The 13,996-nt window shown below is 41.4% G+C and overlaps 1 protein-coding gene across 2 annotated transcripts in view; it reads right to left on the bottom strand.

Annotated features, from left to right (window-relative positions):
- Positions 1 to 13,996, bottom strand: part of pebp4 (phosphatidylethanolamine binding protein 4) — an 83,397-nt gene that overhangs the window by 47,200 nt on the left and 22,201 nt on the right. For both annotated transcript variants that reach the window (XM_032517054.1, XM_032517055.1), the window contains exon 4: positions 2,708 to 2,806. In XM_032517054.1, coding sequence (XP_032372945.1) covers positions 2,708 to 2,806 — 99 coding nt within the window. The remainder of the gene's footprint in view (positions 1 to 2,707; positions 2,807 to 13,996) is intronic.

Genomic DNA, 13,996 nt, shown 5'->3' with positions numbered 1-13,996 from the left:
CGCAACAATCTCAAAAAAAGGCCGCGAAATCCTGGAGGGACTGATAGAGATAATGGAACTATGACTAGAAATACTAGGTGTAGTAGTTTATGGCGTAGCAGGGGACTGGAGGGAGTAACTGGGTGATTAATATGCATATTGAAAAAATGATGTATGATTTCACCCAGCAGTGTTATATACATTTACATATATATAGATTTTGTCAACTAATCGATTAGTCAATTTAATCCACAGATCCGTAAAACTGACAAAGAATCATACAAAAACAGCAATTTATATTTTGTGTTTACCAGAGATGGGCTCATAATTTTCTTGTAAATAAATTAAGCATGAAAAACATAAAAAGAAAAGACTAATCGAGTCAAGAAATCTTAGTCGACTAAGACCAAAACTAATCCACAAAAGAGGGGGCGGCCCTATTATATATACTGTATATATACTGTATATGCTCATGAATTGACCTACATTGGCGTCAAAATCACTGCCCTGAAACAAAATCCAACACTCACATCGACTTCTGGGAAAAAAACAAAAAAAACGGAGGTTGTGTGTGATGTCACCCAACCACCCTGGTCAATTAAACACCTCCCACTACAGGTTGGCATCACTCAAAAGGCTCATTAACCCTTCTGACCAACCACCAGTGGCAATCAGAAAAGCATGCCGTCAGATTGGCCACTCCCTACATGGGCAACGCAGGTCAACTCCCACACAAGTGACAGGAAATTGAATTGCTGGAGAGAACGTGGTCCGTCTGAGCACTTGAAAGACATTTGTTTATTCACAGCTGGTCACACGGCCAGACAGACGTCACGGGCTTAAGAAGTAAGAAGCAAAGGTGGTGCCTAATGCAATTTCACAAAAGTGGAAATTACTTGTTTTTTTGTACATCATTGAAATATGCAAGTGATATGAGGTAAACATTCCTACAGGCAAACAGGAATGGGGTTGCATAAATCATCTCTAAAGCCGAGCACCGATAAGCTGAATCAAGAAATTCTCAATACATGAAAAGGTTTACTAAAATATATATATCCCAGATACATCACATTTGGATCTACGAATCAATGTGGCATTTACTTTAGTGTGCAACTACGCCTTAGAAAACGAAAACGGGAGCAGTGATGCATCACCGAAGCGTCTTTGTGTGGTTGTTTTTTCAGACCACTAGTCTTAATCTACCGGGTTGATCTCGCGGTTCCCGCGGGATTAGAAGATATCTGCAAACCTCCAAAATATTTGAGGCAATCAACAACTCAACATGCATTTGGCGTTGGGATGCAAGAATGTGAAAACACACAAACGAACGGATAAAAAGGAGTGAAATATGAAGAGAAATAAGGGGATCGGAGCGGTGCCCATTTCGGGGGTGTAAAATATGGAGAAGTGTGGATCATTGGGGGAGCTGCTCTGCCTGGGGGAACAGATGAAGGGAGGACACTCTGCCAAGATCTCTCCACTGGAGGGGGAGCTGAGGGACTGGAGCTCTATGGGAGAAAGAGTGTGCGCCTCGCATGCTGCTCTCCTCAATCTCAGTCTCACACGCCTGCATTGACACGTCCCAGGCTCTCTGCAGCGGAGGGAAATTGCTGCTGACAGGGCCTTGCAAACTTTCACAGCCATTTAGAAAGACTTACTCCCACACTTTTGTCACAGGCATTTATTGCACAAGATACATGATATGAAAAATTAACATTTTTTAAACTTGGCACCCCTTTTTTTTTAACCAAGTTAGGCTTAAAAAAAACCATTGATAATTTTTCAGCCCTGTGATCGGGCCCCGGTGCAAATGTAAACACACGACACGCCAAGTGAGACCCCGAGATTATGAAAATGCACAATATTCAAGAAAAAAAAAATCCAATCGCTACTTCATAAATTTGTAACATTTGAGCTACTAATCCAATAGCAAATGCTGTCTGTGTCACCCTCACCCAAACACACAAGGCTGTTTTTAAGTGAGAGCAGAGGTTATTGCAGACTTATATCCCTTTCCCACTGGCCAAAAAATCCACCTACACCCACTATATCTGGTTTGTGGGAAAGGTTACAATTGGCATTCACTCTGCAGTAGGCACCAGTATTACTCCGCTCCAGCTCCGATAGGCAACAATGAAAACAGGACACCTTGGTAAAGTAAAAGTAGCTAATGTTTGGCCCTTTTCTGGTTAAATGCTGTGACACGTGTTGACTCTGTTGGTGACCTTTGTCATCTCGGACACATCTCAGTCCATCTCCAAAATGCTGCGCTCGAACGTCAAATTAGTCGGCACCGATTTTAAAAGAGAGACTTAATAAGTATTAGATATGAAAAAGGAGTAACCACCGTAACATTTTCACTGCCCTCCATGTTGCGTTCCACTGCTTACCAACCCTGTGTTGTGAGAGTAAAATATGTCTTTTAGAGGAAAAACAGAGCCAGTGTGTTGTGTGTTTGTGTGTGTGTGGCATCTAGGGAGTGTGTGGTAGAGCGAGTGAGCAAGTGGCGGTGAACGGTGAAATGGCAAAAGTTTATGAGCAAAGATATCAAGTGAATCTACAGCAGTTTTGTGCATTGTATCGGGAAGCTGTAGCAGGAAACGTTAACAACATCTGTTTTCTGGCAATGGGAAAGGAGTCTTTTTTCGGCTTTTTTTAGCAGGTTTACAGGTGTTTAAGAAACCAGCATATACACGCAAATGTTGGTGGGAAAAGGGTGTTACTGTACCTGCACGTCCACGACCAGCCAGTGCCTCCAGTAAGCAGCCGTTGGTTGGGCGCGGCTCGGAGCATCCCGATCCACCATCACCAGAACATACATCTTATTCTGCAAACAGAAGATGATTTATATATCATTACTTGTAATACAGACAAAGCTTAAGCTTTACTACCAGTACCACACACATTGTGATCGGCCCCAAAGGCAGTTCCTGATCTCTTTCACTTTCTAAATGTGCCGTTTGTGCCATCACAACGCCCAAGGCTCTGAAGCCATCTCTTAAAAACTTCAAACCAAACACTCCGCTTTACTTTCTTGAATTTTTCTACCTTAAAGTGCAGCAACGTTTTCGACTATGGGAGAAAAAAAATCACAATATTGAAATCACGATCATTTTACAAGATGACTCATTGACTTTTGGAAAGACGTTGCAATTAATGAATTAAAAAACAACAACCGTATAAACACCTTGAACATTGTTCCCTTTTGAACTTTTTGAATTCCCCTTCAGAACACATGACGAAACAAGAGTTTAGTTGCTAAATGTAATGTGCAAAATAATTGTTTTTTTTCGATTACATTGTTTTTGTTAGGGCGAAATCTTAATCGTGATTAATATTTGAATAATTATTTCTTTAATTTCTCAACTGAGCACACAAAGCACACAAACACAGTTCATACCCGAAGGTTGGGTTTGACTTTTGTTGGTTTGACACATCGTTTTAACAGTCTTACTTCAGCTGTAAAAGCAAAAATGTTGCATAGAAAACAAAGTATTACATGACTGTATTGTTGTAAAAAACATGAAATAAAACTGTTATTACAAGGCAACAAAATATAAATAAATATAAATATGAGATTATGTTCTGTTGCCATGCTAATCACTAACTGCAGTGCACTCTTGTAGCTGTCTCTTCTCTGTTATTTCTTAAACTTAATATCATTACTGTGACATCAATAAAAATGACAACATTTTGGATCCGGTACCAAATCCTCTCGTTAACATATTCACAGTAACTTTCTGCCACTTACACAGTATCTTTGTACCCCTCAATCTGTCAATACATAAAGTGAGAGAAAAAGCATCTTAACTAACACTTGATCACAGTTATTGGACGTTGACTTGGCGGCTTAACTGCCGGAAAATCTTCATTCTGTCTGTCCCTAAAAGTTAGAGAATTATGAGAGCAGATTGAATTATTGCGAGAGCACATTTGTCATCCCTGGTCCTGCGCCCAAAATCTGCCAGACCATATGATGGGCTTTTTTTATTTTGTTCACTTCCTCTACAAACAGAGACATTAATCAGGGCTGTTTCAGTGTTTCAATCCACGATGTCCTCTTTTACTGTATATGTACTTTCAACTGAAGCGAGACCATAATGATATTGGCTTTGAGTATTTAAAAACAGATGTGTGTTTTTACAATCTTACACTGACTGCCAAACAACACTGTCTGTCTGTGCTGCGGTGAAACCCTTCACAGAATCAAATGCTCGTAAACATAAACCCTACATGCCTGTTTGTTGTTCCTATCAAGACATTCTTAAAAGGCCTCCGAAAATTATCGTAAGCCGATGTACTTGAACGAGATAAAGAGGTAGTCATGTATTTTTCTGCAGATGCTCATTTTCAGAAGGATTCTCTGCCTACCTGACAAGCAGTAATAAGCGTAAACAACTAAGCCTAATAATAGGATAATACTGTAGTCTCAGCGATAGTGCCTGCAGGTAACATCCAGACACACCGGCAACAATAGAGCCTCCTCCACAGCCTGTCAAAAGTGACTCTATATCAGTGACCCCCCCGGGCAGCTTACCAACCATGACCTGTTGCCTTCTCAGGAGTTGTAATCCTCATTTGTACATGTTTGCTACCAGGCAAAAAAAAACACTGTGATAATGTAGTTACACTAATATTTAAGTCAGACCCTGATGCATTGAGAAATAGCATGGTTTCTAACAACACAAACACACACACACACACACACACACACACACACACACACAGAGGCAATTTAAGCGTTTAAATTAAAAATGACCTCCAGTCACAATTATCATTGAAAGAAATAGCACTTTATCGGTTATTTCACGAAAGTTAGCATGGATGGAAAATCATACACTGTATAGGGCAGGCTTAGTTCTCCTGAAGCCAAATTTAGAACAACATTAAGAACGTTACACGATTTCCAAGTATAACAACTAAAAAACAGCGCCTGTTTATGGTGGCCTGGGCACCAGATTTCAATTATTTCTGCGCATATTTAGTCTCTACCTGTAAGAATCTGGCTGGTCCAGCTGGCACGAGCAGCAAATAATACAAGAGGCTCCCCCCCCCTGCTTGCACTTCACACATTGTGGCATGTACCCCTCTCTCTTACGAGGACACTTTTTTTTTTTTCTCCATCTGTCAAAATCCACATTAATTACGCGCAGATATGTGTGAAAGACTCCAGGGAAAAACAGATGCATATTCTGCCATCTGAAATTATTTATCAGGGCTCGAACAAACTAAATGTATATCAAAACATGTTTTAACACGGCTAATTCTCATGGCTGGTTACTGGAAGGAACGGTTTCCAAAAGCTAATAATAACTAATAAGGAAACGTTACATCTGAGCTTTGATGATCATTTGAAACTCTCTCTTCTTAATTTTGTATATTTTGGAGGACACACAAAGCCATTTTTTTTATTAGTATTATTATTTATTAGTGAAGAATTTCACTTGTTTTAATGCTTCTGTGCTTAATAAAGCAATATTACGCCCAAGTTTGAAGTCTGAAGTTCCTATAATATTACGTTAAATCACACCCTCAAGTGTAATGTTGCAATTATACAACGATCACCAACAATTTTTAAGTTATAATCAAGCCGAATTCATATTTTGAGACAGTTCAACATTTAAAAAAAAAAGCAACAGAGTTGATATTTAGTCGCTCTCTGTTTAGTCAGCTAGCTATCGTAAGCTAACGTTAGCTCTGTAAGGGATCATGGGTTTTTAACAAAATAAATTCCCATTTATAAACACAAAACTGCTTTGCAAGCTCAATCTTGTTATAACTAAGATATCTGTCCCAAAAAATATTTTTCCCTCAACATATTTTAGCTCCTGTACGTCCACAAACTTCACATGTAGCAGCTGTTTTTTAACATAGCGTCGAGTCATCGGAACAGCTGATGTGATCCAAACATCTCCAGTAACTGTTAAATCCAGAAGGTTATTAAAGAAAAATGAGTCTTTTATTTTGATTAATAACTTCATATAATATGTTGGAGAGTTTCTGTGTTCCATTGTTGTTCCTGATTTATTTAATGAATGCACATGTTTTAAAACAGTTTGATTCAACTCTGTAATGTCGCCATGGAAATGGAGTATTTAGTAGTATTTAATGATTTAGTGTGCTGTCATGCTGATTTGAGCACGTCCTAAATGTCTAGTTGACCAATCAGATGGCTGGTCAGATCTACTAGTTGTATAATCTTTTTTTTTTTTTTTTTAAATCTAGTTTAATGTAAATTATTGTAGAAGAGATGAGAGGTCAGCTGCCCACTCTGCTATACTCAGTAATGGTTTCTAAATGACTTTGAAAATGCCAAAATAATCTGAGAGCTCCGAGCAGAAGTGAAATTTGGGTAGGTGTCGTCCACAGACCACAGAGTGTCATCGGGCCTATTACAGGCTGGAGATGGGGGGGGGGGGTTGAGCCTGCTTTCTCTACGGTTACCGTACACAAACAAGACCAGCCAACACAGTTTGCACGGCTGCGATAGAGATGCATGGCCAAAAGAAAAGAAGGAAAAACACAGCGATTTTTAGGGGTCCAAGCCCGAGGATGCGTGCACCGCGGTCATCACAAGGCGATACGCGGTGCACGCAGCAGGGCTGTGGAACCCTGTTGTTTTCGCTAGGATTTTCCTCCATTATTTTCCATTATTATTCTTCCCCGCATAAAACTGGTGCTGCAGCCTAAACCGTACATGGTAGCGACGCGCCATTTTCAGGACTGGTCCGAAACTCCGCAAAGACCTCGGGTGCAAAAAAATCGCCCCACTTCCGACACTAGGTGGCGCTATACCAGAAAAGACGCGTTTTGCCCTATAACTCCCAAACCGTACATCCGATATTAAAAAACCTTAGATCCACGCGTTCCCTGGATCCTACTGAATCTCGTGATATAGGCCACGCCCACTTCCGTCAGGACTTTTATGCGTGAAAAATCGCGATTTATCAAAAAACAACTTTTTCGAACTCCTCCGAGACCGTGCAATGGATCGGCACGAAACTTGCCACATAGCATCTCCAGACCGACCTGACAAAAGTTGCATAAAGATTATTTATAGAATAAAAATTGCCCATATTACGGGCAAACAAATATGTGTAGCTAACTATGAAAACACCAACTTTGCCATATCTCGGCCAAAATAAATGCTATCAAAGCCAAACTTTACAATATTACTTGCTATGACCCTCTGAGGCTCTGAAACAAATTTGACGAACATTGGCCACTAGGGGGCGCTACAAATATATATAACTTTTCAAGAAGCTGGTTGAAGGAAAGAAAGGGGGACGCTGTGTTCGCACGGTCCAACAAGTCCACCACCAATTTTTTTTTTAAATCTATTTTGCACTGCTGCATGTAAACAAGAATATTAGTGGAACATTCACTTTTCATAAGCCACAGCTTAGTCGGAAAATTGACTTTTTCAGAATAAGGGCAAAAAACCTGAATATTGTGTTGATGTAAACGTAGTCACTGAATACTTGAACTAACTATCTCTTCATGATTATATATCATGGATATGCAGGTGAAGTTTTTCTTTTCTTTTTTAAAATAGATTTTTATAAAGTCGTATTTTCAAAAGATGACATGAAACTCCCACTCTTGGAGATTGAGCCTGCGTTCTCCTGGGATTAACCTCCCACTTCCTGCTGTGATCACAGCAAAACGGCCCAGTGGGACCACGCCTCGGACCGCCAGGCGGCTGGAAGAAACCCTGCAGCCGGCGTCTGGGCGTCTCTGTCACGGCTACTGGCCAGGGGCGGAGAGGAAAGGGAAAGGTGCTTTCTTCAGAAATCTAGAGTCACCTAAATCCATGAACTCAATACCTCTGTATGATCATTTATCGCGGTTTACAGGTGTGGTTATTTTTTTAAATAAACAAATATAACAAAACCATTTTTTTTATTGTTATATGTTCAAGAGATGACATGAAACTCCCACTCCTTGCCAAAAGCACCGAGGAGATACGCTATTTGCAAAACAGAAGACGCTGGGAGAAGAAAGGCAGAGGAATACCAGTGTCTCTGAGGATGTGAACTACTGGCTTACCTTTGAGTGAACTCTGCTGGGGATGAGAATCAGAGAGATGTCTAATCGCTGCTCCGGGCTATCGAGCCCAGCGCTGCTAACTGATGACACCACGAAGGGCGAGAATGAGTTAGCGAAGGGTGGGGGGGGGGGGGGGGGCGAGGAGGGAGGGATGAGAAGGCCCCTCTGTGAGTTTACAAGTTCATGCTTTATCCCTGACCCAATCCCAAACAGTGTCATCCGTGCAGCTGCCTATTAATATACCCATTGCTTTATCCTCCCTGTTCTTCATCTCCTGCAACGTTTCATTAAATGGTCAACTGTGCTCGCCGCTCGACCCGGGGCAACTCCACGCATCGATCTCAAATCCCTGTTTAAGTAGCAAAAATACTTGAACTCGTTTTGGTAATTAACAGGTATCTGTGTTGTGATTAAGACACGGCGGTGGCTTAACAACCATCGACTGCGGCTTAGAGCAAGGTTGAAAGATCGATCTGTAAATACAGAAAAACACAAACTCTAAAAACACAACTGTAGAAGTACATTTTTCAGATGATGAATAAAAATGTCAGTTTTACGGTATTTAAAAATATTTTAAATTTAACTTAATATACAATCTAGTATCATGTAAATTCACAGAGCAAAGATGTGTGGACTTTTTAACGACAAAATAAAAAAGGCCTCACCTCGGAGGCAGGATAGCAGTGAGAGAGGCAGAAAGAGCAAGTGATGGGGAGGGGTAACAGCGGGTCAGAAAAGGAGGGTTGTCCCGTTGGAGCGGAGGTCAAGGGTCAGCCAGTCAGCCGTAATTGAATCCTGAGGAGAGAGTGTGGGGGGGCGTAGACCCAAAAATGAGATGGAGATAGAAGGAGGGGAGGGGGGGCTGTGGCGCTCACCTAGAGGTCACCATCCTTACAGGTGAGGAGGCCCTCGTGGGTCAGAAATAACAATTCCCCCCGCCCCCTCCCCCAATATCTCATCTGCAGAAGCTTTGAAAGCCCATTGTTCCTCACTGCGAGCAGCATTATGAAACCACCTTAACAGGAAGCCATGAAGGGCAGAGCGGTAATCTACCACAGAGGAACTGGGTGAGAAAGAAACTGCATTTTGGGGGAATCATGTCATTATTCTAGTGTTATTACTACACAGAGACATAAATTAGGGCTGGCTATCGCCACTGAATTCCTGAATCGATTCACAAGGCTCTGATTTGATTGGTGATTCGAGGCTACGTTGCTTTGATTAGGAATATGTCAGTTACAATACCCCTTTAGCTTGGATATGAGAGGTACTCAGAGAACGTATGCTGTAACTTGTACAAGGAAGCCATCCATCCATCCATCCATCCATCCATCCATCCATCCATCTTCATCTGCATCCGTCTCGGGTCTCGGGGCAGCAGCTCCGCAGGGACCCCAAACTTCCCTTTCCCACCACTCAACCAGCTCCGACTGGGGATCCCGAGGCGTTCCCAGGCCAGTTGGAGATATAATCTCTCCACCTAGTCCTGGTCTTCCCCGAGGCCTCCTCACAGCTGGACGTCCCTCACCTAGCCTGGGTCTTCCCCGAGGCCTCCTCACAGCTGGACGTCCCTCCACCTAGTCCTGGGTCTTCCCCGAGGCCTCTCCCAAGCTGACGTCCCTCCACCTAGTCCGGGTCTTCCCCGAGGCCTCCTCCCCAGCTGGACGTCCCTCCACCTAGTCCTGGTCTTCCCCAGGCCTCCTCACAGCTGGACGTCCCTCCACCAGTCCTGGGTCTTCCCGAGGCCTGATCCCACTGGACGTACCTGGACCATCTCCTAGGGACCCCCCAGGAGGCATCCTTACCAGATGCCCGAACCACCTCAACTGGCTCCTTTCGACGCGAAGGAGCAGCGGCTCTACTCCGAGTCTCTCTCGGATGACTGAGCTCCTCACCCATCTCTAAGGGAGATGCCGCCCCCCCCCCCCCTTCGGCCGCTTGGACCCTGGACCTCGTTCTTTCGGTCTTGACCCAGACTTCATGACCATAGGTGAGGGTAGGAACGAAAACTGACCGGTAGATCGAGCAGCTTATACACTGTCCCTAAAATCTGCTCTTTTATCTGCTTTTATATGTTTAACTGTCTTTAACTTCTCTTTAATGTTTAATTTCTTGTACTGCACTGTAACTTGTATTATTTCAAACGTTTTGAAGTGCCCTGTTGCTGAAATGTGCTATACAAATAAAGTAGCCTTGCTTAACCTGCTGCAGTATTAAAAATATAAATGTTGTCGTTTTTAATTGACTCCAAAACAGTTACATACAGACAGACAAAATTGTACAAGTGCAAGGTAAATGTGCCATAATAAATCCTTGGAATGTCCCTTTAAGGTGGTATATGAAATAAAAGTAATTGTAAAAGTTTTGTTAGTGAAGCCACTGGACGTCTTAGATTTAGTTAATCTACAGAGAACGCAATTTACATTTATTAATTTTTTTAAAGATTATTTTTTGGGCATTTTAGTTGAACCTGGGAGTCGAACCTGCAGCCACTGCATCGAGGCGTAAACCCCTACATGCGGGCACATGGGTACCCAGGGTACCCAGGGACCCCAACATGCATTATTAAACTCTATATCATCTCGATGCTTCTTGCCACTTAAATGCTACTGATGCCTCTAAGACTGTTATGCAAGACGATTTGGGCCAGTAACAACTACAGATACTGGCTTAACACTCAGATTGATTATTGACACATATAAATGATATGCAAAGAGAATGCCAATACTCCTCAGTGTGTTCTTAAGCGCCTCACACAGTGCGGGCTGCACACTACCTCCAAACCAGCCTATTTTTAACTCAGCCTCCCTCCCACACAGGAGTGGAGTGTGAAGTGGCTTATAAATCCACACTTGTAAAAGCCACATGGTCAAAGGAAAGTCACATGTGGATACAAACTGCATATTGTAGGCCCAAAGAAAACACAGCAACAAGTTCCCCGCTGGGTTGCCAAACAGAGAAGTGAGGCAGCGGTGCAAAGGGAATCACGAATCACGGAGGACTGTAAAACAAGATCTAACAAAATTACATAAGCACTTTTTCAGTTTGAGCACAAAAACATGGATTACAATGCTACAATGCTACATTTTAATCAAATAAACACATCACAGGATGTAAGATGTGACAAGGCAATGCTTTTTATTACCTATAACAGGGCTGCAACTATTGGCTATTTTCAATTGATCTGTTTTTTTCATTTTTAGTTGTTTGGTCTATAAAATGTCAGAAAATTGTGAAAAATGTTGATCAGCGATTACCAAAGCCCAAGGTGACCTCCTGAAAAGAGCAAAGATTAATCAATTAGTTGAGTAATTTGTAATTAGAGTAGTTTGTTTTATGAAAATAAAGTAAAACTTATGTAATTACAGCTTTTTAAATGTGAATATTTTCTAGTTTCTTCACTCCTCTGTGACAGTAAACTGAATATATTTCACATCTGACGATGTCATCTTAACACCGATCGACCATATTCTGACATTTTATAGACCCCTTTGTAGAAAATAATCTACAGATTATCAGATATGAAAATAATTGTTGATTGCAGCCCTAGTCCTTAAATGTCTTGTTTTGTCCATAACTCAAAGATAATTAGTTTACTGTCACAGAGGAGAGAAAAAACCCCGAAAATATTCACATTTAACATGCTGGAATCAGAGAATATTTACATTGTTTTCATAAAAAAATAACTCAAACCGATGTAAAAAAAAAAGTTGGTGAGTAATTTAATAGTTGACATGTTTGCAGCTTTGGCCTTTATAATCTGCACAATATCAATATACTGTAAATATTCTGTCTGTGTGTAACATGCAAATTCTTGCATTAACTTTGGCCAATAAAGCCACAGATGAACCACTCTCTCATAACACCGTAGACGTGTTTATATGCAGTCGGTCCTCTGTTTGCAAACCCTTGTACTGTCGTGGTGCAGTTTGGAACAGCTATGAAGCCATAGCTAACAGAGAGATGGTTCACAGTCTGATTGAAGCTTGAGGGGGGTGAAGGAATTAGTAGCAGCCTAGGGAGCCATTTCTGCATTTCTCTCAACATTGAAGACCTCTTTCACCGCGCCATGCTTGCGAACACAGCCGTGCTCATGTTAAGCTTATTAGTCACCCTGGATGCGATCTTGCTAGCTGAGGCTTTCAACACTTTCTAGTGGTGGCTTTACACACATACACCTACTCACTGCCATGAAAGCATTTCTGCAAATGCACATGCTCAAGCACAGTAACTACCACTAACAGGTACTCGGAAGTAGCATGCAGCCAGGCTAAATGAGGCGAGAGGGAAATATTTTTGTCATGTAGTTTGGCTGCTAAGAACACAACACAGTCAAATTACAGCACTGGACTCGTATCCATAATTACTCTGTCAAGCATGTCAAACACTGAGAGTCATAGATCTACTTGCACCACCAAGTGCAGCCTATAAATGTTTATGGTGAGCACATTCTACTTACTTCACCAGGACTTGAGAATCTGAATAAACTACTTGATTCTAAAAGTACTAAGGGAGTAATTTGGGAGATAAAGAGAAATAATTAATATGGATCTATTGGGATTAGCAGATGCTTTGGTTAGTGGACTGTTTGTGCAACTTAAAACAACAAGCTGACACAAGAGTTAAAAGCTGTAAACACCTAAAGCTCATATTTAACATGTGTTCAAACAAATCTGGGTCATTACATTTAATTTTGGAAGCTATTTTATTCATGTGTCATCAAAAATCTTTGAAATTGGTCCAGTATTGAGCGAGAACGCTGTAACCCACAGCCGTGAACCGGGCCGCAATGTAACCCTAAAGGGCAAATGTGCATCGTCAATTTCCGTCCACTAATAGTTCTGTTTTTGCCACTGTTCAGATTATTATTTTTAGTGTCTGCCAGCATCATGGAAAGGATCCCAACATGGATAGACCTTATTGTTAAAGAGTAAGAATTTGTTGTTCATCATGTAACATCTCTGAAACCACCTTTGTTAAAGTCGACAAAAATAAACAAAATAAAACAATCAAAAGCCGTCTTGGTTCATCTTTACAATGGTCTAACAATCACCACTCTGGTTTGGTTGAATAAACCCTTAATTCAGTCATTCACATATAAAAATGTGCTGCTCTATACACACTAAAAGTACTGATTATTTACATGGAGTCTGGTGGGTTTGGTGATGCTGATTTCGAGTTTCATATTAAACCAAAAAATTGTACTCTTTAACAAAAAGGTCAATCTCTGTAGGGATTCTTTCCATAATGTTGTCAGACACTTAGAATAATAATCTGAGCCTGTCAGTGGCCAAAACAGAACTTTAAGTGGACGGAAATTGACGATGCGCAATTGCCCATTAACGTTACATTGCAGCTTGTTTCCCCAGCAGTCTGGCGTGCTGCTTGAACAATTTCAAAGATTGTTGTTCCCATCAGTCATTTAGACACAAAAACATGGGGAAATCCAGGTTCAAAAAACAAAACAAAGTTACCCTTTAATAAAAGAATTTTTGCTATTTTTGCATCTACTTTGACACTTTTTAAAGGACTGTCTCTAATATAATATCTGAAAGGCTTACAACAGTTACACTTCATGAGAACCATCATGCAGCAAACACACTTTTGAAGAAGATGGGATAAATGCTGCCATGACGGGAGCTTAGTTGTAAGCACTCTGACACTCGTTCCTATTTGGCCATCGGAGCTGTTAAAGGTGTCAGGCCTGTTCACAGGCACTGTGTGTCTCACCAGCCAAGATGGCTTCCACATTTTTTCTATCATGATTAATTATGGTTTCTGATGGTAGTACAGTGAGAAAGTGTAAATTATTCCCACATTTTCTTGTGCCCTCCGTTCAGTCACTGTTGTGTAGGAAGATGCTATTGACGCCATCCATGGATGGCGACCAAAAGGCTTCTACATGGGGTGGCAAACTCTAGTGCCTATTAAGGGGTGGAATTTGTGGTGGTGGTGGTGGTGGTGGTGG

Source organism: Etheostoma spectabile, chromosome 5, assembly GCF_008692095.1.
Source record: "Etheostoma spectabile isolate EspeVRDwgs_2016 chromosome 5, UIUC_Espe_1.0, whole genome shotgun sequence".
In the NCBI taxonomy this organism is placed as follows: Eukaryota; Metazoa; Chordata; class Actinopteri; order Perciformes; family Percidae; genus Etheostoma; species Etheostoma spectabile.
This window is presented reverse-complemented; position numbering and strand designations above follow the sequence as displayed.